The following is a 24,815-nucleotide window of genomic DNA, read 5'->3' as shown; positions in this document are numbered from 1 at the left end:
CTAAGAAAGACATTAGAACAATGAATGCAGATCAACAAAAGAGAGACAAGGCAAACTGTTACAATTGGGAAACTCCTTGAAGGGAATCTCGCAGACCCCCATGGAAAACGTGCTCCAGTCATTACCAGTCACTGTAAAGGACATGTATCACCAGGAAAATTAAAGAATTCATGGCCTGCTGTAATAAACCATACTATCCTGGATGGTGTAGTAAGCATGGGGGATGAATCAAAAATTCCAATAGGAAATAGGAAGCATATATTGTGAGAGGCTTCTATAAATGATCAAAAAACAAAGGTAAGAATGTGTGTAAAAGACACTGTAATTGAGGAATTACTAGGCACGGATGTGGACATGAGTATCATTACTCCAGAATCTTGGCATCCAAATTGGCCTTTTCAAGAGGCAGATATTCAATTTCTAGGAATTAGAACCCTATCTGAAGTGAAACAAAGCACAAGATGGTTAAATGCATAGGGCCAGAAGGACAGAGAAGAATCCTGAGACCCTAGGTGGCTAATATCACAGTCAATACATGGAGTCATGACTTGCTGCAGCAATGGAATACCCAGATTAGCTTTATTGTAGTCTCAGAAACTCGTGTTTCTGGGAAGGATATTATAAGGTACTATATACAAAGGTCACTGCCATTCAGGCTGTATAAGAACACAAAGCAACTGACAAACCTTTAGAGGTACCAACAGCCTTACCTTTAAAATGGTTAACTGAGAAACCAATATGGGTTAATCAATGGCCTTCAATAAAAGAGAAACTGCAGGCTTTAGAACATCTGGTATAGGAGCAACTTGATGCTCATCATATTGAAGAATCAACCAGCCCTTGGAACTGTCCTGTATTTGCTGTTAAAAAGAAATCTGGAAAATGGAGAATGGTGACAGATCTAAGAGCTGTCAACAAGGTAATTCAAGCCCTCTACAATCTGGAATTCTCCTCCTTCTCTATTACTATAGAATGGCCACTTATAGTTACCTATTTAAAAGATTATTTCTTCACTATACCTTTACAAAAAAAGTACAGAAAAAATGTGCCTTCACAGTGCATACTTAGAATAATTTTTAGCAAACCAGGAGATAGCAGCGGACTATCCTCCCACAGGGAAGGCTCAATAGCCCATCCGGTGCCAATATTTTGTCAGCCAGTCATTGGAAATACTATGTAAACAATTTCCTAAACCTATTATTTACCATTACATGGATGACATTTTTCTTTTTTTCTTTCTTTCTTTTTTTTTTTTTTTTTTGGTTTTTTGAGACAGGGTTTCTCTGTGGTTTTGGAGCCTGTCCTGGAAATAGCTCTTGTAGACCAGGCTGGTCTCGAACTCACAGAGATCTGCCTGCCTCTGCCTCCCGAGTGCTTGGATTAAAGGTGTGCACCACCACCGCCCGGCTTGGATGACATTTTTCTAGCTGATTCAAATGTAGATACTTTAGAAAGAATGTTTGAAGAAGTAAAGAAAGTTTTTCCTAAATGGGGATTAAAAATTGTTCCTGGAAAAATACAATGAGGAGATTTTGTCAATTATCTAGGTTATAAAATAGGCTTACAGACAATTAGAACACAAAAGGCACAAATTAGGAGACACCAATTGCAGACTCTTAATGACATTCAAAAATTGTTACTAGATGTTGGGATGACACCTTATACAATAAGTCATTTAAACAAAACCTTAGATGGTGACAAGAACTTAAAAAGTCTCAGGGAATTAACAGCTGAAGCTGAAAAGGAATTGACTGTTGTTGAAGAGAAATTACAGGAGGCACATGTAGATAGGGTGAATTCAAATCTTAATTGCACTTTATTCAAAATGCCTATCAGACTTTTCATTCTCTGGAAGGAATGGTGTTATACAAAGTCTTGGGAAGAATGCAGACAGTATCGGTAGAAGCTGGTGATAGGAGGGGATTCCCTGATGTTATGGAGAAATTGTGAGGCCCTGGCTGATTGCCAAGAGGCAGCAGGAGGTGAGCACAGAGAAAGTCAGTATGACCTGGCTCCCACACCATCCTGCTCTAGAGGACCACAGCTGAGTGAGAAATACCAACTGGTAAAGAAGTCCTTGTATTCTCTCTGCAGAGGCCATCGGAGCTCATACACTCCTGTAGTGTCCAGCTGTGTTGTATCTGAGTCAGCAGGGCTAACAAACCCACCTTGTTGTCAGTAGGTATGGTGGCCAGGGCCACTGTGCTTTCAAGGCATCATAAAAAGGTTTTGGAGTCTTTGGTTTGGTTTTGTTTTTAATGAAATTACCCAATCAGTTCTTGGTGATAATTGTGGATGTAGTTAGTACAGTTGTATAGTTTGGACGTCTTTTAAGACTTTTTCTTTTATTTAATATGTGTGTTTGCCTGCATGTGTGTATGTGTTCCACATGTGTGCAGTTCCCTCAGAGGTCAGAAAGAGGGGTCATTGGCTCCCTGGAACTATAGTTACAAGTGGCCATGAACTGCCATGTGGGTGCTGGGAACTAAACCCATGTCCTCTGCAAGAGGTCCCCTGGTGATCCCTATGGTGGGAAGTGGCACCTTAATCCTCCCAACACCCAGGATGTACGACCTGAGAACATCACACAGCACTAGCTCCTTGGCCTACAGAACTCCTAAAAGAAGTAGAGTGGGCACCAAATTCAGAAGGAAAAAAGCCAGGGAAATCTGAGGTCACTTCACAGACATGAGATACTTGCAACTGTGATGGCCACTGTATGATGGGCATTGTTTGATAAACACCATGTGGTGATCACTGCATGAAGGTCACGTGTAATGACCATGTGATGGACACTGAGTAATGGCCACTCATTGATAGTCACTGTGTGATGACCACTGAATGATGGACATTATGTGATGGACACCATGTGATAGTCACTGTGTGATGGCCACTGAATGATGGCCAAAACAGCACTTGCTTCCCTCAAAGCCAGGTTCTGTGGTGGGAATAGAGAAGGGCTGGATACCAGCACCAAGAATCAGTAAGCTGGCTCTCAGGGTTCCTGCCCCAGTAAGCTCAGACAAGGATGTTTCTTGAACTCTGAACATGTTCCCTTAAGCCATGAAATATGGAAAAACTCTTCCCAAATCACTATTCATGAGAACAAGGTCATGTTTGTGACCCCATCTCTCACTCTACCTGGCAAAGTCTAGGCACTCAATAAACGGCACTGAGTCTGAAATTGACAGGAGAAAATTAGAAGGACAACGTTAGCCAGGTCTGGTGACCCAGGCCTCTGACAAGTGGTCAAAGCAGGAAGAGAGTGAGTTCAAGGATATCAGAGGCAGTCTGTTCAACTAAGCGAAATCCTGCCTAAACATAAGAAGTAAGAGGACTGGGATGTGTGTAGCTCAATGGTAGAGTCTTTCCTGGCTTATGTGAGACCCTGGGTTCAGTCCCCAGTACCACAAGAAAGAATTACCATCCAGTAGACACTGAGTTAGCCGTCTGACTAATTGGCTTACACACAGAGCTGTGAAGTCATCACAAGCTGGCCTGCCATGGGAAAGATGCTAGCAGGGTCCTCAGCACTCACTCATTTTCACAGGGAGGAAGGGTTTCCCCTGGAGATGCAGCAGGGGTCATCCCATTAATTTCAGTAGGTAGCCAGAACATTGGGGTTGACATTAAAAGGAACATCTTTCAATTGTAGCCACAGCTTCTGAGCTGTGCCTCTCCTTGGGGCTCAGTTCACACAGACCACGAGCCATCTGCCATTACCCAGTTTGTACATAGTCCTGCCTGAAGCTGTCCAGCCCACATGGCACAGGGATGGTAGTGAAGAAAGAGGTTCTCTGCTCTGCATCTGTTCAGTTGCTGGTTAGCAGCCTTACTGGCTCAGTGACACTGTGTGTCCTCACGCCACGGTGGCACTCCAACACAATTCCACTGGTGGCAGCCGGAATTACGTAGCTTCCTGAAAGTCCATGATGGTGTTACTGTCACATTTGAGACAGAACCACTTCAGCTAGTTTCTGATATAAATTTTCAATTAGATTGGCTTTCAAGTAGATTCATTGCCATGGACCGGCTCAGGGGAGCCACTCAGACCGTGGGAGAAGCAGGGTCTTGATACACAGGAAGGCACAAGTTGGGCGAATGACAGACAGACACAACACACAAGAGAGTGGTTGGAATCTGCTGTGATTTTACTGAATTCATGTTTTCATTATATATTATTCAAACAAATAACAAAGCAGAAGGTCATGTATCACTGGTTGGCACAGTATGAAAGCTTCTTTTAGTCACATTAGCAATATTTAAGAAAAGCATATTATCAGGGACTGGTGTTAGACATAAAGCATCCTTAGAAGAGGAAATCTTGTCCTTGGGATGTAAACCTCAGACAAGTGGTTTCATCTTATGAATAGAAAGTTTCTTTCTCATTATCGCTATCATGGCCCTTCCTCTTTCTAACCCTTTCTTTATCTCATCTAGTGACCAAATATGCTGAATCAGTTCTCTGCACCTGCTGAAATATACTTTTTTGTACCTTCTTATGCAGCAGACACATGGGGGTTGGGATCTAGCAAACCTATCCATAAAGTTCAAAGTATAATATAACACTCTTTGTCCATCAACATTACCCCATCTATTCCCTTGCTCATCACACACTCCGTGTATGACAAGGGTTCTGCTGTAGTCTTATACATTCCCATACTGTGCTTCCCTATCCCAGAGCTGCTCCTGAAGAGATGATCCTTGTCTTATAGATATGAAGAATATCATTATTAAGAGAGATTGTGCAAAGCCCATATCCCACATAGCCAGCTAATCGAGAAACCCATCTATGCCTCAGCAGTGGCTAATACCGGGCCATCTGCCATTGACCTCCAGGGAGCCTAGTCCCATAGGACACATAGCTCCCATCCGGCATAATGACATATGTCATGTCACACAGACGATACTGGAGTTGGTGTGGCAATTCATTTCTACCATGGAAGAGTAGCTGAGGAAACATGTCCATGGCAAAGAAAAACTTTGTGCTCTTAGAGACAGCACAAAGAGGAAGACAGTTAAAATTTGTCTTGCAGCAAATGCATGAAGGTGCCCTGAAGTGTCACCGCCTAAAGGTGATGAGATACTCTGGGTATGCTTGGTTGTCATAAAACACTACAAATAAACTTGGGTTTTTATCATCATCTGTGACAGTGTCGTACAAGTCAGTAGGATTTTGAGGGTCCCGTGGAGGAGGCACAATCAGTGATGAGTTTCCAGTTGTGTAGTTCCCAGTGAGAACACGCACATAATACATATGCTTCTTCCCATTGGCATCTGGTCTGGAATATGTATCATGAGCTGAATAGGAAGCATGGACAGCAAAATAGGTTCCCTTCCCATAGCATGTGGCTGCAAAAGGAAAGACATTTTAAAGGAGTTCAATGTAGCATATAAATCAACATATTAGCCCACTATCTCAACTCATGTAAAAGGAATGCTTGGCTTGAATATTTAGCATATTTTCTTCATCATCATCATCAATATAATTATTGTTATTATTAATTTTCCTCCTCAGAGGTAGTCAAGCCCTTGGGGTGAAATTGAGACATATATTACTATTTACTGCTAAAACAGACTCTACTCTGGCCAACACAATGTGAGAAACAGTGAACGGAGCCCAGGGTGGTTCTAAGTCAGCAGCCCATTTGGGGAAACTGACTGTATCCTTCCTCACCATTCTTCCCAGCATAGCTGCGGTTAAATCCGTGACTGTTGAGCTGTGGAATAGAGCTATCCTCCGTCCCGTGGAAGAGTTGTTTCTCATTTCTTTCATGGCCATTCTTTTCATCCATGATTTTTTTGTTTGCCTGATACATCCTCCAGAGAGCAGGATTCTGGATCCTTGCGATCTATAAAGTAAAAAAATATTAAGTTATTCTGGAAAATCCAAGAGCCCTTGCCAAGTGATAGCCAGCTACCATCTTTGTCTTTCATTAGCAAAAATTCTACTCGAGCAAATTCAGTGCCAAATGACAGCATCCTATGTTCAGAAATATTTTTAGAACTGGTAAGACAGCTCAGTAAGAATATGGCAACCTGAGTTCGATCCCTAAAGTTGGAAGGAGAACACTGACTCCACAGAGTTACACTCTGACTTCTACATGTGCGAACAATCCTCCTCCTCTACACACACACACACACACACACACACGTGCACACACATAGGGATGCATGTACGTGACACACACAAACACATACACACAGACAAGGCTGTCTTACTGGCCTGGAGTTAATGCACCAAGTTAGGTTGGCTAGATAGGTGCTACAGTTTCAGGCTGTTGTAAGCTACCTGATGTGGGTCTGGAAACCAAACTTGGAACATAGGGCCCTCTGAGAGTACAAAAGAAACTCTTGACCCATGGGCCACCTCTACAGACCCATATATGAGTTGGTTTATTCAGGAACATTGGTTATATCACTTATATAACTATATAACTTTTCCATTAGAAAACTCAGCCACCGACTTACCTTCTCTATGACAAAGTTTTGGCAGGTCTGGTGGAACTGGTTTGCCACCATGATATACTCAGGATCATTGGTTTGCAGACTGACCACAAGCAATTTCTTCTGTCCCATGTCACTCCAATTTGAAGGGATTTCAGCTGCAAAATAGACATTTGAGGGCTCCTGTGTACATTTCCAGTATGCTTTGACAAACCTTCCTCCCTGTTGTATTATAGTCTCATAATTCTATGTATTGAAGAAATTTCTTATCTTTCTAAAAGGATGCTGTTAAAAGTGTGGAGCATCGGGGCTGGAGAGATGGCTCAGAGGTTAAGAGCACTGGCTGTTCTTCCAGAGGTCCTGAGTTCAATTCCCAGCAACCACATGGTGGCTCACAACCATCTATAATGAGATCTGGCGCCCTCCTCTGGCATGCGGACATATATGGAGGCAGAATGTTGTATACATAATAAATAAATAAATCTTTTAAAAAAAAAGTGTGTCTGTCTCTGTCTTCTTTCATCGCCTGATGAAGGTTAATATTCAGGAGGATGCTTATATGTTTTTCTTTGGGTTCACCTTCTTATTTAGCTTCTCTAGAATCACGAATTATAGTCTCAATGTCCTTCATCAGGCGATGAAAGAAGACAGAGACCAACATTGGAGCACTGGACTGAAGTCTCACCATCCAAAGGAGGAGCAGAAGGAGAGTGAGCACGAGCAAGGAACTCAGGACCGCGAGGGGTGCACCCACACACTGAGGCAATGGGGATGTTCTATCAGGAACTCACCAAGGCCAGCTGGCCGGGGTCTGAAAAAGCATGGGACAAAACCGGTCTCGCTGAACATAACGGACAATGAGGACTACTGAGAACTGAAGAACAATGGCAATGGGTTCTTGATCCTATTGCACGTAATGGCTTTGTGGGAGCCCAGGTAGTTTGGATGCTCACCTTAGTAGACCTGGATGGAGGTGGGTGGTCCTTGGACCTCCCACAGGGCAGAGAAACCTGCTTGCTCTTTGGGCTGAGGAGGGAGGAAGACTTGATTGGGGGAGGGGGAGGGAATGGGAGGTGGTGGCGGGGAAGAGGCAGAAATCTTTAATAATTAAATAAAAAAAAGTGTGGAGCATGGACCATTGGTATCAGGATGAGATGGGAAACTTGTTTAAAGAGGCGGGTGATTTAGGGTGAGATAGCACAGTGGTAGATCTCTTGCCTGACACATGTGAGACTTGTTTCCCAGCTCCCTCTCCAGAAGAAGACAAAAGCCACCCATGTCCTGAGTTAGGGTTTCCTAAGGATGGAGCCTCCCTGTCTACTCCTGTTTTGGTCTTGCTAAGGTGTGAGAACTGACGACATGCTGTAACTCACCTTCATTTAGTGCACAGCCTCTACTCTGATGTGATTTAACAAATTCATTACTAACTTGTTCTGAACAATCTCTGTCATTTGCACATGCATGAGTTTGTACCACTGGAGGGTAGTCTACATGTATTTTCTCATTTGCCTCACTCCATCATTAAGAGGTAGGTGGGTGGGTGGTAGGGTTTATTTGTAGCAGGCTGTATAATACCACATATTATATAACATTCTTCCAGGGGTGCATAGAGTCTGGGGGTTCATTCATACTGGTCCTACAGAAGATGAATATAGTCTGTGGGAAGCCATTGGGACTCATGTGGTTTGAGGGCAGGAATTGTTAGCTTACACAAGACAGACACTCCATTCCTGGGGATCAGATCTACAGGGAACCTGTAGGCCGTGACTTGGCCTGGTACCCAGGAACCTTTGGCACAGGAAATAGAAGAATACGGGAATAGAATTGGGGTCTTCCCTTGGTCATCATCATGGACACAGAGGCCGACTCTAACAAGTCTGTTCTCTCCTTGACTTTTGTGTTCTTGAGAACCTTGGGCAGCTTTTCTTCTGAAATGACTTTTTTTTCTACCTCTGCATCAGACAGCCATTATTTCACCAGAAGAACTGATCCAGTATAAATGAGCCAGATGGAAATGCAAAGTTAACTGTTGTTACAGTTAAGATGGTTCATCTTGGCCTGTTGGGCTCATCCATGATCTATTTTCCTGGCCATAGTGTATTCTCTAGAAACTCAGAGACCAAGATCTTTAAATTATTTTGCTAGTGTTATTTGAATTTTAACCACTTTAAAATTTAATATAACAGCACGTGTGGCTCATGCCTTTAATCACAGCGTTTGGGAGGCAGAAGCAGGCAAATCTCTGAATTTGAACCCAGCCTGGTCTATGTTCGAGACCAGCCATGGCTATTAGTGAAACACTACCTCAAAAACAAAACAAAAGAGTCCCAGGCCAGCAATGGCTAAATAATAAAACATTGTCAAAACAAAACAAGCTGGGTGGTGGCTCACACCTTTAATTCAAGCACTAGAGAGATATAGGTAGAATCTCTGTGAGTACGAGGCAAGCCTGGTTAAAAAGAGCTAGTTCCAGGACAGCTAGGACTCTTATACACAGAAACCCAGTCTCAAAAAACAAAAACAAACAAACAAACAACAAAACCCTGCTGTGTTTCTAAAATAATGTAAAAATCAAAGTTGGGGCAATGACTGACATCCACGAGCATATAACTTACCTTCATCTTTTACGATGCGCCGAACTGTGACACTCTGTCCGTGAGGGCCCGTGGCTGTGTTTGTCCTCAAGTTCACTGTAAAGTCCTGATTATTAATTTTGACCACAGTGCTCTTGTGCTTTGCCTGCCGTGCATCCTCCAACTGCATGGTAGCTATTTTGTCGAAACAGTGTGTGATGTTGTTGTCAATATATCGCCATTCCACGAATGTGAGAACGTAGTCTGCCTGGCTTTCCTTCTCTTTAGCCTTGATCAGGTTTTCAATCTCGTCTCTAGCTCCCATCACATCTCTGTTGATTCCTGCAACTTTAATCAAAGCTGTCTTCTGGTCCAGCTCAATGACGATGTTCAGCCTCTCCTGCAGCTCATTTAGCTTCTTGTACTCCTTTTCTCCAAAGTCTCTGAGACACTCATTCTTAATGTCAAAGGAATTCTGCTCCTGGGTGATCAGGTTCTGTATCCAGGAGATCGTGCGTTCCACACTGTCTTCATCTTTGCCACATACCTGGAAAACTGTCTGTTCTATTTTCTTCTCCAAAAACAGGGTGTTCTGTTTGCGGGGAGTGTGTTTTGAAAAGCCAAAAAAGGCTAAAGAGAAAATGAAAATTAATTTTTCTTTTATTCCCTTCAGCATCAAGGTGAGGAATATGTATTTGATAAAAGCGAACAACTCACAGGTGATCCTAGACAGTAGAGACGGCTGGGGAGGAGCCGGGGAGCCTTCTCTGTCTTTCATGTTGTCATAAAAAACACTCAGGATATGAGGCTGGAAGATAACAACTTTGACTTTCTTCACAGCCTGCACTGATGGTTTCTGGATAAATTCTTCAATGGCATCCATTATGGCTTTAGCAACTGCATCTGGGTCCTGTTGAGCATTTCCTTTAAAACACACACACAAAAGACAAGGATAAGATCCAGCTGCAAAAGGCTGTGACATAAACAATGAATTCTAGATGTCACTGGAAAGAAAACTGCCTGGTTCCTCTTTAATCGCTATATAGTTCTCTAACATGATGTCATCAAATAGTTTTGACATCCTAGACACAGTGGGGAGGAGTTTCTGTTCCATGCTGTCCACAGGTCAATGCTCCAGTTAAAGCCCCTGAAACCCATTCTGATTTGTGACATTCATATCTGTCTTTTTTAGCGGATCCTGGCTCCCAGGGTAACTCCCCTCCCATTACAGAATCCAGGTGACTTTCCTCCCTTGATTTACAGGAGTTTTTATAATATCATAAAAGGCAGGAAATAAAGATAATACACCTTGAATAAACAACATCATCTTTACAGAGACAATCTGAGCCTCTGATAGATTTTATGCATGTGTTGAGATTCTCCCAGCTACCTCTGGGGACCTGATTCAAACTAAGGTAATTCTAAGGCACCCAAAACTGTGAGATACTTGTCATAGTCTATAATTCTAGGCACATTAGTTATCCTGAGCCTCCAGGATGTCTTTCTTCCCCATACTCTGTAACATTTTTGCTGCCCAGAAGAATTCAAAGCAACCGCTGAGTAGATCCACTCCTGCTTTAACAAGTTCCAGATCATGTTTCTCAAGCCCTCAAACCCACTGGCAAGGTAAGACTGTGGAATAGCCCAAAGTGAATGGCAGCTGCCAAAATCACATTACAGGCTGGTGCGGGAGAATTGTCTGTATTCTGTCAATCATGTTTTAAATAAATGCTGATTGGCCAGGCAGGAAATATAGGCAGGAAAACTAGACAGGAAGTAGAATTGATGTAATGAGAACAGGAGAATTCTGGGAAGGAGGAAACTGATTCCTCCCACTCCTGCCCAGACCACCAAAGCAGCAGGATGTGATCTGCCCCACTGAAAAAAAAGGTACTGAGCCACATGGCTAACATAGATCAGAAAAATGGGTTATTCAAGATGTGAGAGTTAGCAAGTGAGAGGCTAGAGCTAATGGGCCAATCAGCTTATAATTTATGGAGACCTATGTGTGATTTTCTTTGGGGCTAAACAACTGGGGGTACTGGGCAGGACAGAAACCCCCAACAAGCAAGCCAGACACGTTCATGTTACAACAGGCAATGTAAAAGTCTCCTGGGAAAGCTGGTTTGATCAACAGAGAGCCCATCTGGATTATCCCTGTTAATGGCACCCACCACTGGGGCAGGAAATTATAGCAGATGCCTTTGACTAACCTTGAAGGCAACAATTGTGGGGACACAGGTCACTCCTCCTGCCTCTGTCCTTCCCATCATTGGGGACACAGGTGCACATAAATGCACCCTGCTCATCTTCCTCTTTCTTAAAGAACCCACAGGCTTTGCTCAGTCCCTAGTGGATGAGGTTCCTTGGAGTGAGGAAACTGTCTATTCCTAGGGAAGGTGTCCCTGTCATCACCCAGACCCAGTGAGGACCAAATCCATGGGGAAGTCGACACTTTGGGATGGAACCTTGACAGCCTGTGGCTACGGACCTGTGCCAATGGCTGGTAGGCAAATGGATGAGTAGTTCCGTTGTTCACATTCTTCCAAAACACAGGAAACTGATCTCTTTACGTCATTCCCACCATGAACGTGAATAATACTCTTGCATCTCAGTGATCCACCTTCAGTAACTATGTACTCACTGTTCTGCTGAGCTGTGAAACATGAGCAGATTCAGAGTCAGATGTTGATCTGTGCTTGGAGAAAGCAAGATGTCTGATTATATGAGGAAACATTTTATGAATTAAAAGTTCATGAAATACTACATATAATGAAATTTGATAACCTTCTACTTTTTACTTTTTTCCATATGGAATTCTTTTATAAAATATACGATCTTAAGATGAATACATGGGTCTCAAAATAAAAGAAAACCAAAAAAAAAAAATTAATGCATTGTCCTCCCAGCCCAAGGCCCTTCCTTGGTTTCCTCACTGCCTCCCACAGTCAATCTTCCCCTTCCAATCCAGTTCCAAGAAGCAGCATCATTCCTTACCCAAGACAGAACATTCGTTCTCCACACTTGGTCCTGCACCTTCCAAAATTGCTTTGGAGACTCCTACATGAGAAAATCAAGACTGTGACCTGACCAGAAAGATGCCTTTTTGTCTCAACACACCCCATCATAGAGCAGTAAGGACAGAGGAGACATTTTCAAAATTGTTGCCAGTTGTAAGAAAGCCCATTGAATTAGGTTTATAGATATTAGTTAACAGGATCAAGCCCAAGTCAACAAACTGTTTTGTCTATAGAAACACCTCTTCATAGGATCTACTACACTGATTCCTGCAGGAGACAGAATCCATCTCACTAAGTACCTGATTTGAGATTAAACGTGTTTGATGTTGAATTGACAATCACATCTGCCACTTCTTTGGTGATGTCCCCCCTGGCCACTTGGAAGAGGATTGGGCCAATATTCATTTCATGTACTCCTAACGTAGGGCTGGAGAGACTCCCATAAAAATCTGCCCAGAGGAAAGAAAAGACAGAATTAGGCACCAAGTCATCAGAAGCAAGAATAGCTGAGGTCGCAGGCTGCTCTATTACTATATTGGCTGTCTTTTACTGTTGCCGTGGATCTGAGCTGGAACAGAAGTATATCTTGAATTCGGGAGTTTGGGGCCATCCTGGGCAACATGGTAAAACCTTGCTTCATAACAAAGCTCCAGTGAACCCCAAACAAGATGAACTCAGAAACAGAAAGCCACATTTGACAGAGAAGTGCTGGCTTGCATTGTCTCTTAAAAAAGTATTTTGGGAAATACTTATCACAGTGGAGATGGTCATCTCATCAGTAATTCGAAAATCCCACTGTACAGATTACATAATCTGACCCACCTTTTCTCTTTGCTCCAAGTCCCATAAAAAGGTCACTGTCTTTTATACTCACATGCATGGAATATCATTTAATTTTCATTTAATATGTTTGACTTATCAAAGAAATGATCACCATCATCCTTTTTCTGTCATTGAACAGTTACTTGGTAACAAGAAATCACTGGTCAACTTAAACACTTTGCTGTACCTTGTGTGTCACTTGGATTTCCATGACTCCTTTTGTCAAATTCATCTGAAAATGCCTGGAAACACAAGCACAGTTTTAACCATTATACTCCCTATGCGATCAGTGAGTTTGCATCCTGGGGCTTCTGATTCTGTATGCACACGTGTAGTGATGAGTATAGTAAAACCATTGTGCCTGACTTTGAGTGACATGTTTGAGCAAAGCCTCGCTAGGTTTGTGTTTGTTGGTAGAGGCTGAGAAATTGGGTTGAGACTGTTTAAACCTTGAAGAAATGCTGTCTCTCTGGAGACTCTGTACTTGGTGCTCTGTGAGAGCTTGTAGCTGTACCAACCTTCATCTGAAGACACTCGTGGAAACCTGGGGTTCTTACTTTTGATTATGGCATTCCATAATGTGTGGGCTGTCTTCCCTGTCTGGAAAAACTGAGAAAGACACACACACACACACACACACACACACACACGACGGGGCGGGGAGTGGTGTAGGAGGGTCTTGTTTCTATGTGTTCCTTTCATTGGCTAATTAATAAAGAAACTGCTTGGCCTGATAGGTCAGAACATACATAGGCAGAGTAGACAGAACAGAAAACTGGGAGGAAGAAGGCACTGAGGCAGACACCATGGTGCTCCTCTCCAAGACAGTCGCTGGTTAGACTCATGCCGGTAAGCCACAGTCAAGTGGCGATACACATTAATGGAGATGGGTTAAACGAATATGTAAGAGTTAGCCAATAAGAGGTTAGAACTAAAGGGCCAGGCAGTGTTTAAATGGATGCAATTTGTGTGTTGTTATTTCGGGGTATGAGCTTCCAGGTGGCCAGGAGTTGGGTGGCAGAAAGCAGCCTGCAGCCCGTTTATTACAGGTAAGAGAGAGAGACGGTGGAGGGGGTGAGAGAGAGAGAGAGAAAACATTTCCAAGTAAAAATTGGGAGACTCAAGTCTATGAGATAGGATTCATCCCTATTCATGCAAACATTCATATCACGTAAAAATCTCATGACCTCCTCCTCCTGCTCAGTTCGTGTACAGAAACCTAAATTTGTAAAGTAATTCTGATTCCTAGAAGGGGAGCATGTGCTACAGCAATGCCCACATCATCTTATACCATGATGTCTCAGGGAAGCTACTTAAAACTCTTAACAGCTGGGAAAGTGTGTACATACTTACAATCTCAGTATTCTGGAGGCCAATACAGGAGGATTGCTGTAAGTGTGAACAGTCTGAACTACTTAACTAGATCATGTATAAAAATAACCTAAGTAAACAAACAAACATCACTGTGCTTGCACAGTCCATGTTGAAGGTGTCAGGAGTTTTGGCTGCACATCTAGGATGTAGGATCCCTGTGCTTGCTTCCATGAATTTATAGGTAGTGTTTAGATCTGGATAATAATGACATAGGACCTAAAAATTCCAGCAGCCCAATCCACGAGCATCTGTGGGCTGTCACCTTTACTGTGACATTGTGGAAACTCTTCTAATACTAAGGTCATGTATCTACTGGATTATAAAGGCATGGAGAACAGAAATCAGGCCTTAGAGTCAGACCACATTGCTGTAGCTGATGTGACACACTGTGACTGAGGATGATTCTAGTATTTCTGGTCCAAGTGTCCTAAGTTACAATGGGACGTGTTCAACCACATCCTTCACTTGTGTAAATTACATTTCCAGAAATGGCAGCTGGATCACCTGCATCCCATCCTGGAATTTTCAGATTGATAATGCCATAAATGTGCCTTGATATTATGTATTAACATTTCTATGTCCAAAGGACAGGCAACCCCATAGACTGGTAAAAAACAATGGGTATTGCAATGTGTGAGCCTTACATATCTGATTTTATAATGAATACTACAATGTATAAGCCTTACTTGTCTGATTCTATAATGGGTATTACAATGTGTGAGCCTTACTTATCTGATTCTGTAATGGGTATTACAATGTGTGAGCCTTACTTATCGGATTATACAATGAGTATTACAATGTGTGAGCCTTACTTATCTGATTCTATAATGGGTATGACAATGTGTGAGCCTTACTTGTCTGATTCTATAATGGGTATTACAATGTGTGAACCTTACTTATCTGACTCTATAATGGGTATTACAATGTGTGAGCCTTACTTATCTGATTCTGTTCCAGACATAAGGATGGAGAGATGGAGAGGCATTCATGAGACAGCTGTAACCTCACACATTAACTCTATCATTGACCACTTAAAGGAATGACTGCATTTCAAGGTGTGTTTTAGTGGTAAGATTATGTTCAAAATGAATTGGTGAATTGTTTAGAGACAGAATCATGTGTCAGCATTATATGTGAGAAAAAAATTAGACACCCAGCCACAGAGCAATAGCAGTTGAGGCTGAATAATAGATAGAACTACATTGGGTTGGTTTATGGACTTTTGTGGGTATTTGAAACTTTCCCGAATAAGAAGTTATTTTTTTTCTGTTTATAATTTTTCTTGAAATTTGTCATGCTACATATAACCAGTCAGCACACTCTTCTGTGCTGAAAACACATAAAACAAACCTCCTATTAGACCAAGAAGACATAGAAGAATACAGGTCCCATACTGCAGTTGGCAAAGAAATCAGAAGCAAGCCGAGTCTTTACCTGAATGTTTTCCACGTCTTTCGGGTGCAGCAGAAACTGAACTTCCTGTAAAGTTTTCGGATGGTTCTTGCTACTAAATTTGAGCACTTCTGAAATTATCAATTTAGCAAATTCGGGTTTAGGAAACCCCAGATTTCCTGTTCCTATTGCTGGAAATCCAATTGATGGCAGAGACAGTGCCTCGGCGGTTCCTAGACAGTCTCTGATGATGTTTTTCATAATCTGAAAAGCACAGAGAACTTCCTTAAATGTCTTCTTTAGAAAGGGGGACCCTAAAAAGTAAGCACTCAGCAGCTTGTCCTGGGAGCACTGTCCACTCTATTGTGCTTTCAACAAAAGTCAGCAGCAGTGTGGGGGGGAAACTGTGGAGAAGAAATGAGAAAGAGAACGTGGACGCCTTACAAGAGCACAGACTCACTCCACCATAAGCAAAGAGGGGAAGCCACAGCTGTCCCAGTCTATCACTGTCTCCCAGCTTCAAGTCCTCACCTTACCTTTCCTCAATAAATGCAGTATATTCCCCCAACCCTTCCCTGACCATCAGTAATTGCTGAGCACAATAACTAACTTACATGTCTAACTATGACCTATATGAACTATGACCTACAAGAATTCATCTACAACTGAAAAGAAATGGCCATGGCATGGGACCTGCCAGACTCATGATGTTGTCCCAGAAAAGAAGCAGACAGGGACTAGCTGTGGTGTGCTGTAGGGGAGTCCAGAGAGCTACCCCCTGTCCTGGAGAATGTAAAGCTGGGTCCTACCTTCAGTGACCACGCACTGTTGTTGACTTTCCACTGCGGAACGACCACATGAAATACGCGGTGGCAGTTCAGGTTACAGCCACTGGTTTGTAGAATTGTGCCTGCCTTGACAGAGCCCCCTTGTCCTGCTTCATCCAGTTCCTTCTGGAGTTCTGGCCCAGCCTTTTCCAGTAAGGCCTTAGAAAGGGGTCCTTTATTGAGTGCAAGATCCGAAGGAATTGAGTTGACAACGACATCAGTCTTAAAGACAAAACCAAAGATTCCTTTCAAATTCTTAGTAAAGGCATTCATTTGAGTGACTACATTTGAGCCACTGGACTTGGCAAAAGGAAGACATCAGTTTCTTGTACATTTTGTGACTAATGTTCAGAGAAACAAAACTCATAAAAGTCAGAGTGGAAACAATTGAAATGTCCATTGGCTGAGAAAAATAAATGTATCTTCATCTAATAGTATATTATGCAGCCACTAAGAGGGATGAAGTACTGATGAACGCTGCAGTGTGGGCAAACCCTGAAAGAATTCTCATCAGTTAAAGAACTGGTAACAGAAGACACAAATATATTATTTCATTTATATGAAACCTCAAGAACAGGTGAATCTGTAGAGCCAGATGTGGTGGCACAAGCCTTTAATCCCAACACTCAGGAGTCAGAGGAAGGTAGATCCAAGCCAGCCTGGTACACACTGCAACTTCCAGATCAAACAGAGCCATGTACTAAGATCTGGTTCATAAAGAAAATCAAAAACCAAACAACAACAGAGTATATTGGATGTTCTCTAGGGCTAGGAGAGGTGGGGTGAGCAGGTACATAAATTAAGAGTAACCGTTAATGAGTACAAATTTCTGATGGAATTAGAGTGCACTACAGTTAGATTGCAGGATTGGTTGACTGTGGTTACACACACACACGTGCATACGCACACACACACATACACAAACTCATGCTTACACTGCAAGAATTATCCCTACATGAGCCCCAATTCCAAGACCTTCCATGTTCATTTTTAGTGAATATACTGAAAACCAGTGATGTGCCCTCTTGAAGTGTGAACTGTGAGTTATATAACACTGTTTAAAGAAAAAAGCCACCCATAGCCAACTGTTAAAATGATGTTTAGCTTTGCTCAGCTTAGCCTGTGGGAACATGCTGCAGCAGCATGTCCAGGTGAAAATGTCTAATTTTGGGGTTGGGGCGATGGCTCAGTAGGTAAGAGCACTGGCTGCTCTTCCAGAGGACCCAGGTTCAATTCCCAGAACCCACATGACAGCTCAAAACCTTCTGTAACTCCAGTTCCAGGAAATTTAATGCTTTCATATAGACATACATGGAGGCAAAACACCAATGCACATGAAATAAAAATAAATATTTGTTTTAAGTTTCAATTGTATCACTGCTGGTCACAACATATCAAGAACTGTTCTTGGTGAATGCCTAGAGATACTTTCTCTTGAAAACAATTCAAAGCAAGACAGAGTTACAACATCTAGTTCATGTCATTGATTATCATAGCCAGCGTATCCATCCACCTGTTCGTCATTTAAAGGTAATGGGGACAGGTGACACCCAGTGGTGATAATTTAGGACTTTGATCTTGGTCTTTAAATAAAGCTTTCAATGTAGGGGAAGCCCAGCCAATCACTTTGCTTGAAGAGTGGGATCCCCTGAGGATATTATTTACTTATAAATATTGCGGGTGTGCTCCCCGCCTCCCCTTCTGTTTTTCTGTTCTCCACGGGAACCTCGGTTTTATAAGTCCTCCCCTTATTAAAGCTGAATATTTTATTATAAATTCTGTCTGCCGTTCACTTACGCTGTAACATTTCAAGGATTGGTTAAAAATTTTACTGTAGAGTATGAAAAGCTGGCTCAGCAGTTAAGAGCATTTGCTCTTCTTCCAGAGGACCCAGGTTCAGTTCCCAGCATCTACTCATGTGGCTCAAAACCACCTGGAGTTCATGTCCAAAGGATCTGACACTGCCTTCTGGCCTCTGGGCATCCACACACATGTGACATTCCCTCACTAAGTCACACACGCATACACATGAATTTAAAAATTAACAGAAATAAATATTTATCAAATTTTCTCTATATTATGATGCTTGGTTTCCTTGTGTTGTTGAAATAGCTTTCTCCTCTTCTTTTTTTTTTTTTTTAAAAAAAGACAAGATCTTACTAAGTTCAGGATGGCCTTGAATTCAATTTGTAGCCAAGGATAACCTTGAATTTGAAAAATTTGTAAGTAAAAGAAACATTTCTAAAGTTTAAATCATACATTAAACCACACACACTAATAGTAGGCCTTCAATACTCCTCTCTCACCACTGGACAGGTCAGTCAGACAAAAAATTAACATAGATAAAAGGGAAATTCTCAAATGAACTTAAAACACATCTATAGAATGTTCCATCCAAACAGAAAAGAATACACCTTCTTCTCAGCACCTGATGGAACCTTCTCAAAAATTGACCACATACTCAGTAACACAACAAACCTCTACAAATACATAAAATTTGGAATAATCCTATGTATCTTATCAGATCACCACGGCTCAAAACTAGAACTCAACAGCAATACCATTTCTAGAAAGCCCACAAACACATGAAAATTAAACAATGCTCACCTGAATCATAAATGAGTCAAGGGAGAAATTAAATCCTTCCTAAAATTCAATAAAAATAACCACACAACATACCCAATTTTGTGGGATACAATGAAAGCAGTGTTAAGAGGAAAGTTCATAGCACTGAACGCATACATAAAGAAGCTGGAAAAATCCCACACTAGTGAATTAACAGAACATTTGAAAACTTTAGAACAAAAAGAAGCTCACCCAAGAGAATGAGATGGCATAAAATAATCAAATTGAGAACTGAAATCAACAAAATAGAAACAAAGAAAACAATACAAAGAATCAATGAGTACAAAGACTTGGTTCTTCGAGAAAATCAACAAAATAGACAAACCTTTATCCAAACTAACCATAAGGCATAGAGAGAATATCCAAATTAACAAAATCAGAAATGAAAAGGGGGACATAACAACAGACATACTTCAAAACCTATTCTCAGAGTTTCTGACCCGCAGCAGCAGCCCGGGACAGGGACCTCAGAAGTTCCTCACCCCCCCCATACTTCCTGGGCTCCCTGCAGGGGCTCTACTCCCCCCGCATACTGCCGCTCTCTTCCTATCCCACCCAGCTTGCATCCAGAACCCTCCTCCCTTCTGCCTGCCTTCCCTCTTTGGGCACATAACACCACCCAGCTCTGCCTGCCTGGGCGCTGGGGTCGAATCCTCAGGGCAAGCGGGCGGGCGGGAGTTCCTGTGTGTCAATAACCTGCCTGCACCAAGCAAGGTAGGCACTTTGTTTACGAACTACCCAACCAGCACGGAGATCTGATCTCGGCACCAGGAAAGCCATCACTGGAGCACCAGGAGAGCCATCACTGGGGAGTGCCATCACTGGGAAGGTACATCAGTAGGCAAGGAGACCTGATCCAGTAAAAGAAGATCCATAGGGGAGCACTCAGAGGAAGAGATGGGCAGGCGCCAATGCAAGAATTCACCCAACAATCTGAAAAACAATATGAAACCACCAGAACCCAGTGACCTCACAACAGGAGGTCATGAACACCTTAATCAAGAAGAAGTAGAAAAAATTGACTTTATGAAAGTGATTGACGCCCTTAAACAGCATGTAAAAAATGCCCTTATAGAAATGGATGAAAAGTATAACAGAAAGTTTGAAGAATTGAGTAAATCAGTGAATGATACCCTAGGAAACCAAGGAAAAACAAACAAACAGATAATGGAAACAGTTCAAGACTTGAAAACTGAAATGGAGACAAAGAAGAAAACACAGAGAGCCGGCTGGAAATGGAAAATCTAGGTAAACGAATAGAGACTACAGGAACAAGCATAACCAACAGAATACAAGAGATAGAAGAAAGAATCTCAGATTCTGAAGATACCATAGAGAAAATAAACACGCTGATCAAAGAAAACAGCAAGACCAACAATCTCTCATCACAAAACATTCAGGAAATATGGGACACAATAAAAAGACCAAACCTAAGAATAATAGGAGTAGAAGAAGGGGAAGAAGTGCAGCTCAACGGTCCAGAAAATATATTTAATAAAATTATAGAAGAAAACTTTCCCAACCTAAAGAAAGATATACCTATGAAGGTTCAAGAAGCATACAGAACACCAAATAGGCTGGATCAAAAAAAAAAACATCCCCTCACCATATAATAATCAAAACACAAAGCATACAGAATAAAAAAAGAATATTAAGAGCTGCAAAGGAAAAAGGCCAAGTTACTTATAAAGGTAAACCTATCAGACTTACACCTGACTTCTCTATGGAAACCATGAAAGCCAGAAGGTCCTGGATAGATGTATTGCAGAAACTAAGAGACCGTGGATGCAAGCCCAGACTATTATACCCAGCCAAGCTTTCATTCACTATAAATGGAGAAAACAAAATTTTCCATGATAAAAACAAATCCAGCCTTACAGAAAGTAATAGAAGGAAAATCACTAACCAAAGAGCCCAACAATGACCACAATAACTCAGACATCTAGAGACCCTTCACCAGCGCAACTCAAAGAAGGGAAACACACAAACTCTACTACTAAAAAAGTGACTGGAGTTAACAACCACTGGTCATTAATATCACTTAATGTCAATGGACTCAACTCACCTATAAAAAGGCACAGGCTAAGAGATTGGATACGAAAACAGGACCCAACATTCTGCTGTTTACAAGAAACACACCTCAACCACAAAGACAGGCACCTACTCAGAGTAAAGGGCTGGGATAAGGCTTATCAAGCAAATGGACCTAAGAAACAAGCAGGTGTGGCCATACTAATTTCTAACAAAGTTGACTTCAAATTTAAATCAATCAGAAGAGATGGAGAGGGACATTTTCTACTCATAACAGGAACAATTCATCAGGATGAAGTCTCAATCCTGAATATCTATGCCCCTAATATAAAAGCACCCACGTACGTAAAAGAAACATTGCTAAAACTCAAGCCAGACATCAAACCGCACACACTAATAGTAGGAGACTTCAACACTCCTCTCTCACCAATGGACAGGTCAATTAGACAGAAACCTAACAGAGAAATAAGAGAATTAATGGAGGTAATGAATCAAATGGACTTAACAGACATCTATAGAATACTCCACCCAAATAGGAGAGAATATACCGTCTTCTCTGCAGCTCATGGAACCTTCTCGAAAACTGACCACATACTCGGTAACAAAGCAAACATCCAGAGTTACAAAAAAATATTAGTAACCACCTGTATCTTATCAGATCACCATGGATTAAAGCTAGAATTCAACAACAATGCTACCCCCAGAAAGCCTACAAACTCATGGAAACTGAACAGTCAACTACTGAACCATACCTGGATTAAGGAAGAAATAAAGAAAGAAATTAAAGTCTTCCTTGAATTCAATGAAAATAAAGAAACAACATACTCAAACTTATGGGACACTATGAAAGCAGTCCTAAGAGGAAAGTTCATAGCACTAAGTGCCCAATTAAAGAAAACAGAGAAAGCACACATTGGAGATTTAACAGCCCACCTGAAAGCTCTAGAAAAAAAAGAAGCAGACTCACCTAGGAGGAGTAGAAGACTGGAAATAATCAAACTGAGGGCTGAAACCAACAAAATAGAAACACAGAAAACAATTGAAAGAATCAATGAAACAAAAAGCTGGTTCCTGGGAAATTAAACAAGATTGATAAACCCCTATCCAAACTAAACAAATGGCAGAGAATTTGCAAATTACTAAGATCAGAAATGAAAAGGGGTACGTAACCACAGACACAGAGGAAATTCAGAGAATCATTAGATCTTACTACAAAAGCCTGTATGCCACAAAACTGGAAAATGTAAAAGAAATGGACACTTTTTTAGATAAATACCATATACCAAAGTTAAACCAGGACCAGGTGAACAACCTAAATAGACCTGTTAGTCGCGAAGAATTATAAGCTGTTATCAAAAACCTCCCTTCCAAAAACAGTCCCGGACCAGATGGTTTCAATGCGGAATTCTACCAGAACTTCCAAGAAGACCTAATACCTATACTCCTTAATGTATTTCACAATATAGAAATAGAGGAATCATTGCCAAATTCCTTTTATGAAGCTACAGTAACTCTGATGCCAAAACCACACAAAGACTCAATCAAGAAAGAGAATTACAGGCCAATCTCACTCATGAACATCGACGCAAAAATCCTCAACAAAATACTGGCAAACCGAATCCAAGAACACATTAGGAAAATTATCCATTATGATCAAGTAGGCTTCATCCCAGAGATGCAGGGCTGGTTCAACATACACAAATCTATCAATGTAATCCATCATATAAATAAACTGAAAGAAAAAACCATATGATCGTTTCATTAGATGCTGAAAAAGCATTTGACAAAATTCAACATCCCTTTATGATAAAAGTCTTGGAGAGATTAGGGATACAAGGGTCATACCTAAATATAATTAAAGCTATTTACAGCAAGCCAACAGCTAACATCAAATTAAATGGAGAGAAACTTAAAGCCATCCCACTAAAATCAGGAACACGCCAAGGCTGTCCACTCTCTCCATACCTCTTCAATATAGTCCTTGAAGTTTTAGCAATAGCAATAAGACAACATAAGGGGATCAAGGGGATTCGAATTGGAAAGGAAGAAGTTAAACTTGCATTATTTGCAGATGATATGATAGTGTACACAAGTGACCCCAAAAACTCCACCAAAGAACTCCTACAGCTGATAAACACCTTTAGCAAATTGGCAGGATACAAGATCAACTCCAAAAAATCAGTCGCCCTCTTATACACAAAGGATATGGAAGCAGAGAGGGAAATAAGAGAATCATCACCTTTCACGATAGCCACAAACAGCATAAATTATCTTGGGGTAACTCTAACCAAGGAAGTGAAAGATCTATTTGACAAGAACTTTAAAGCATTGAAAAAAGAAATTGAAGAGGATATCAGAAAATGGAGGAATCTCCCCTGCTCTTGGATTGGGAGGATCAACATAGTAAAAATGGCAATTCTACCAAAGGCAATTTATAGATTCAATGCAATCCCCATCATGGTCCCATCAAAATTCTTCACACATCTTGAGAGGACAATAATCAACTTTATATGGAAAAACAAAAAACCCAGGATAGCCAAAACAATCTTATACAATAAAGGAACTTCTGGAGGCATTACCATCCATGACTTCAAACTCTATTACAGAGCTACAGCATTGAAAACTGCGTGGTACTGGCATAAAAACAGAGAAGTCGACCAATGGAATCGTATAGAAGACCCGGATTTTAACCCACAAACCTATGAACACCTCATTTTCGATAAAGGAGCTAAAAGTATACAATGGAAGAAAGAAAGCATCTTCAACAAATGGTGCTGGCACAACTGGATGTCAACCTGTAGAAGAATGAAAATAGACCCATATCTATCACCATGCACAAAACTCAAGTCCAAATGGATCAAAGACCTCAATATCAATCTGAACACACTGAACCTGATAGAAGAGAAAATGGGAAGTACCCTACAACACATGGGCACAGGAGATCGCTTCCTATGTATAACCCCAACAGCACAGACATTAAGGGCAACATTGAATAAATGGGACCTACTGAAACTGAGAAGCTTCTGTAAAGCAAAGGACACTGTCACTAAGACAAAAAGGCAGCCTACTGACTGGGAGAAGATCTTCACCAACCCCGCAACAGACAAAGGTCTGATCTCCAAAATATATAAAGAACTCAAGAAACTAGACGTTAAAATGCTAAATAACCCAATTAAAAAATGGGGCACTGATTTGAACAGAGAATTCTCAACAGAAGAAGTTCAAATGGCCAAAAGACACTTAAGGTTATGCTCCTTAGCGATCAGAGAAATGCAAATCAAAACAACTTTGAGATATCATCTTACACCTGTCAGAATGGCTAAAATCAAAAACACCAAGGATAGCCTTTGCTGAAGAGGTTGTGGAGAAAGGGGTACCCTCATCCATTGCTGGTGGGAATGCAAACTTGTGCATCCACTTTGGAAATCAGTGTGGCGGTTTCTCAGGAAATTTGGGATCAACCTACCTCTGAACCCAGCAATACCACTCTTGGGAATATACCCAAGAGATGCCCTATCATATGACAAAAGCATTTGTTCAACTATGTTCATAGCAGCATTATTTGTAATAGGCAGAACCTGGAAGCAACCTAGATGTCCTTCAATGGAAGAATGGATGAAGAAAGTGTGGAATATATATACATTAGAGTACTACTCTGCAGTAAAAAACAATGACTTCTCGAATTTTGCATGCAAATGGATGAA

At 41.4% G+C, this 24,815-nt stretch overlaps 1 protein-coding gene across 1 annotated transcript in view; it reads right to left on the bottom strand.

Moving 5' to 3' along the window:
- Positions 1 to 5,048: 5,048 nt before the first annotated feature.
- Positions 5,049 to 24,815, bottom strand: part of LOC130871280 (protein mono-ADP-ribosyltransferase PARP14-like) — a 45,131-nt gene continuing 25,364 nt past the window's right edge. Inside the window, exons 7-17 of the mRNA XM_057764643.1 lie at positions 16,438 to 16,677; positions 15,671 to 15,892; positions 13,050 to 13,104; positions 12,340 to 12,489; positions 12,018 to 12,080; positions 11,512 to 11,676; positions 9,738 to 9,944; positions 9,063 to 9,650; positions 6,472 to 6,605; positions 5,678 to 5,852; positions 5,049 to 5,352 (exon numbers count right to left, since the gene is read on the bottom strand). Of these exons, the coding sequence (XP_057620626.1) occupies positions 5,063 to 5,352; positions 5,678 to 5,852; positions 6,472 to 6,605; positions 9,063 to 9,650; positions 9,738 to 9,944; positions 11,512 to 11,676; positions 12,018 to 12,080; positions 12,340 to 12,489; positions 13,050 to 13,104; positions 15,671 to 15,892; positions 16,438 to 16,677 (2,289 nt within the window). The 3' untranslated portion in view covers positions 5,049 to 5,062. The remainder of the gene's footprint in view (positions 5,353 to 5,677; positions 5,853 to 6,471; positions 6,606 to 9,062; positions 9,651 to 9,737; positions 9,945 to 11,511; positions 11,677 to 12,017; positions 12,081 to 12,339; positions 12,490 to 13,049; positions 13,105 to 15,670; positions 15,893 to 16,437; positions 16,678 to 24,815) is intronic.

Source organism: Chionomys nivalis, chromosome 3 (assembly GCF_950005125.1).
Source record: "Chionomys nivalis chromosome 3, mChiNiv1.1, whole genome shotgun sequence".
NCBI lineage: Eukaryota > Metazoa > Chordata > Mammalia > Rodentia > Cricetidae > Chionomys > Chionomys nivalis.
This window is presented reverse-complemented; position numbering and strand designations above follow the sequence as displayed.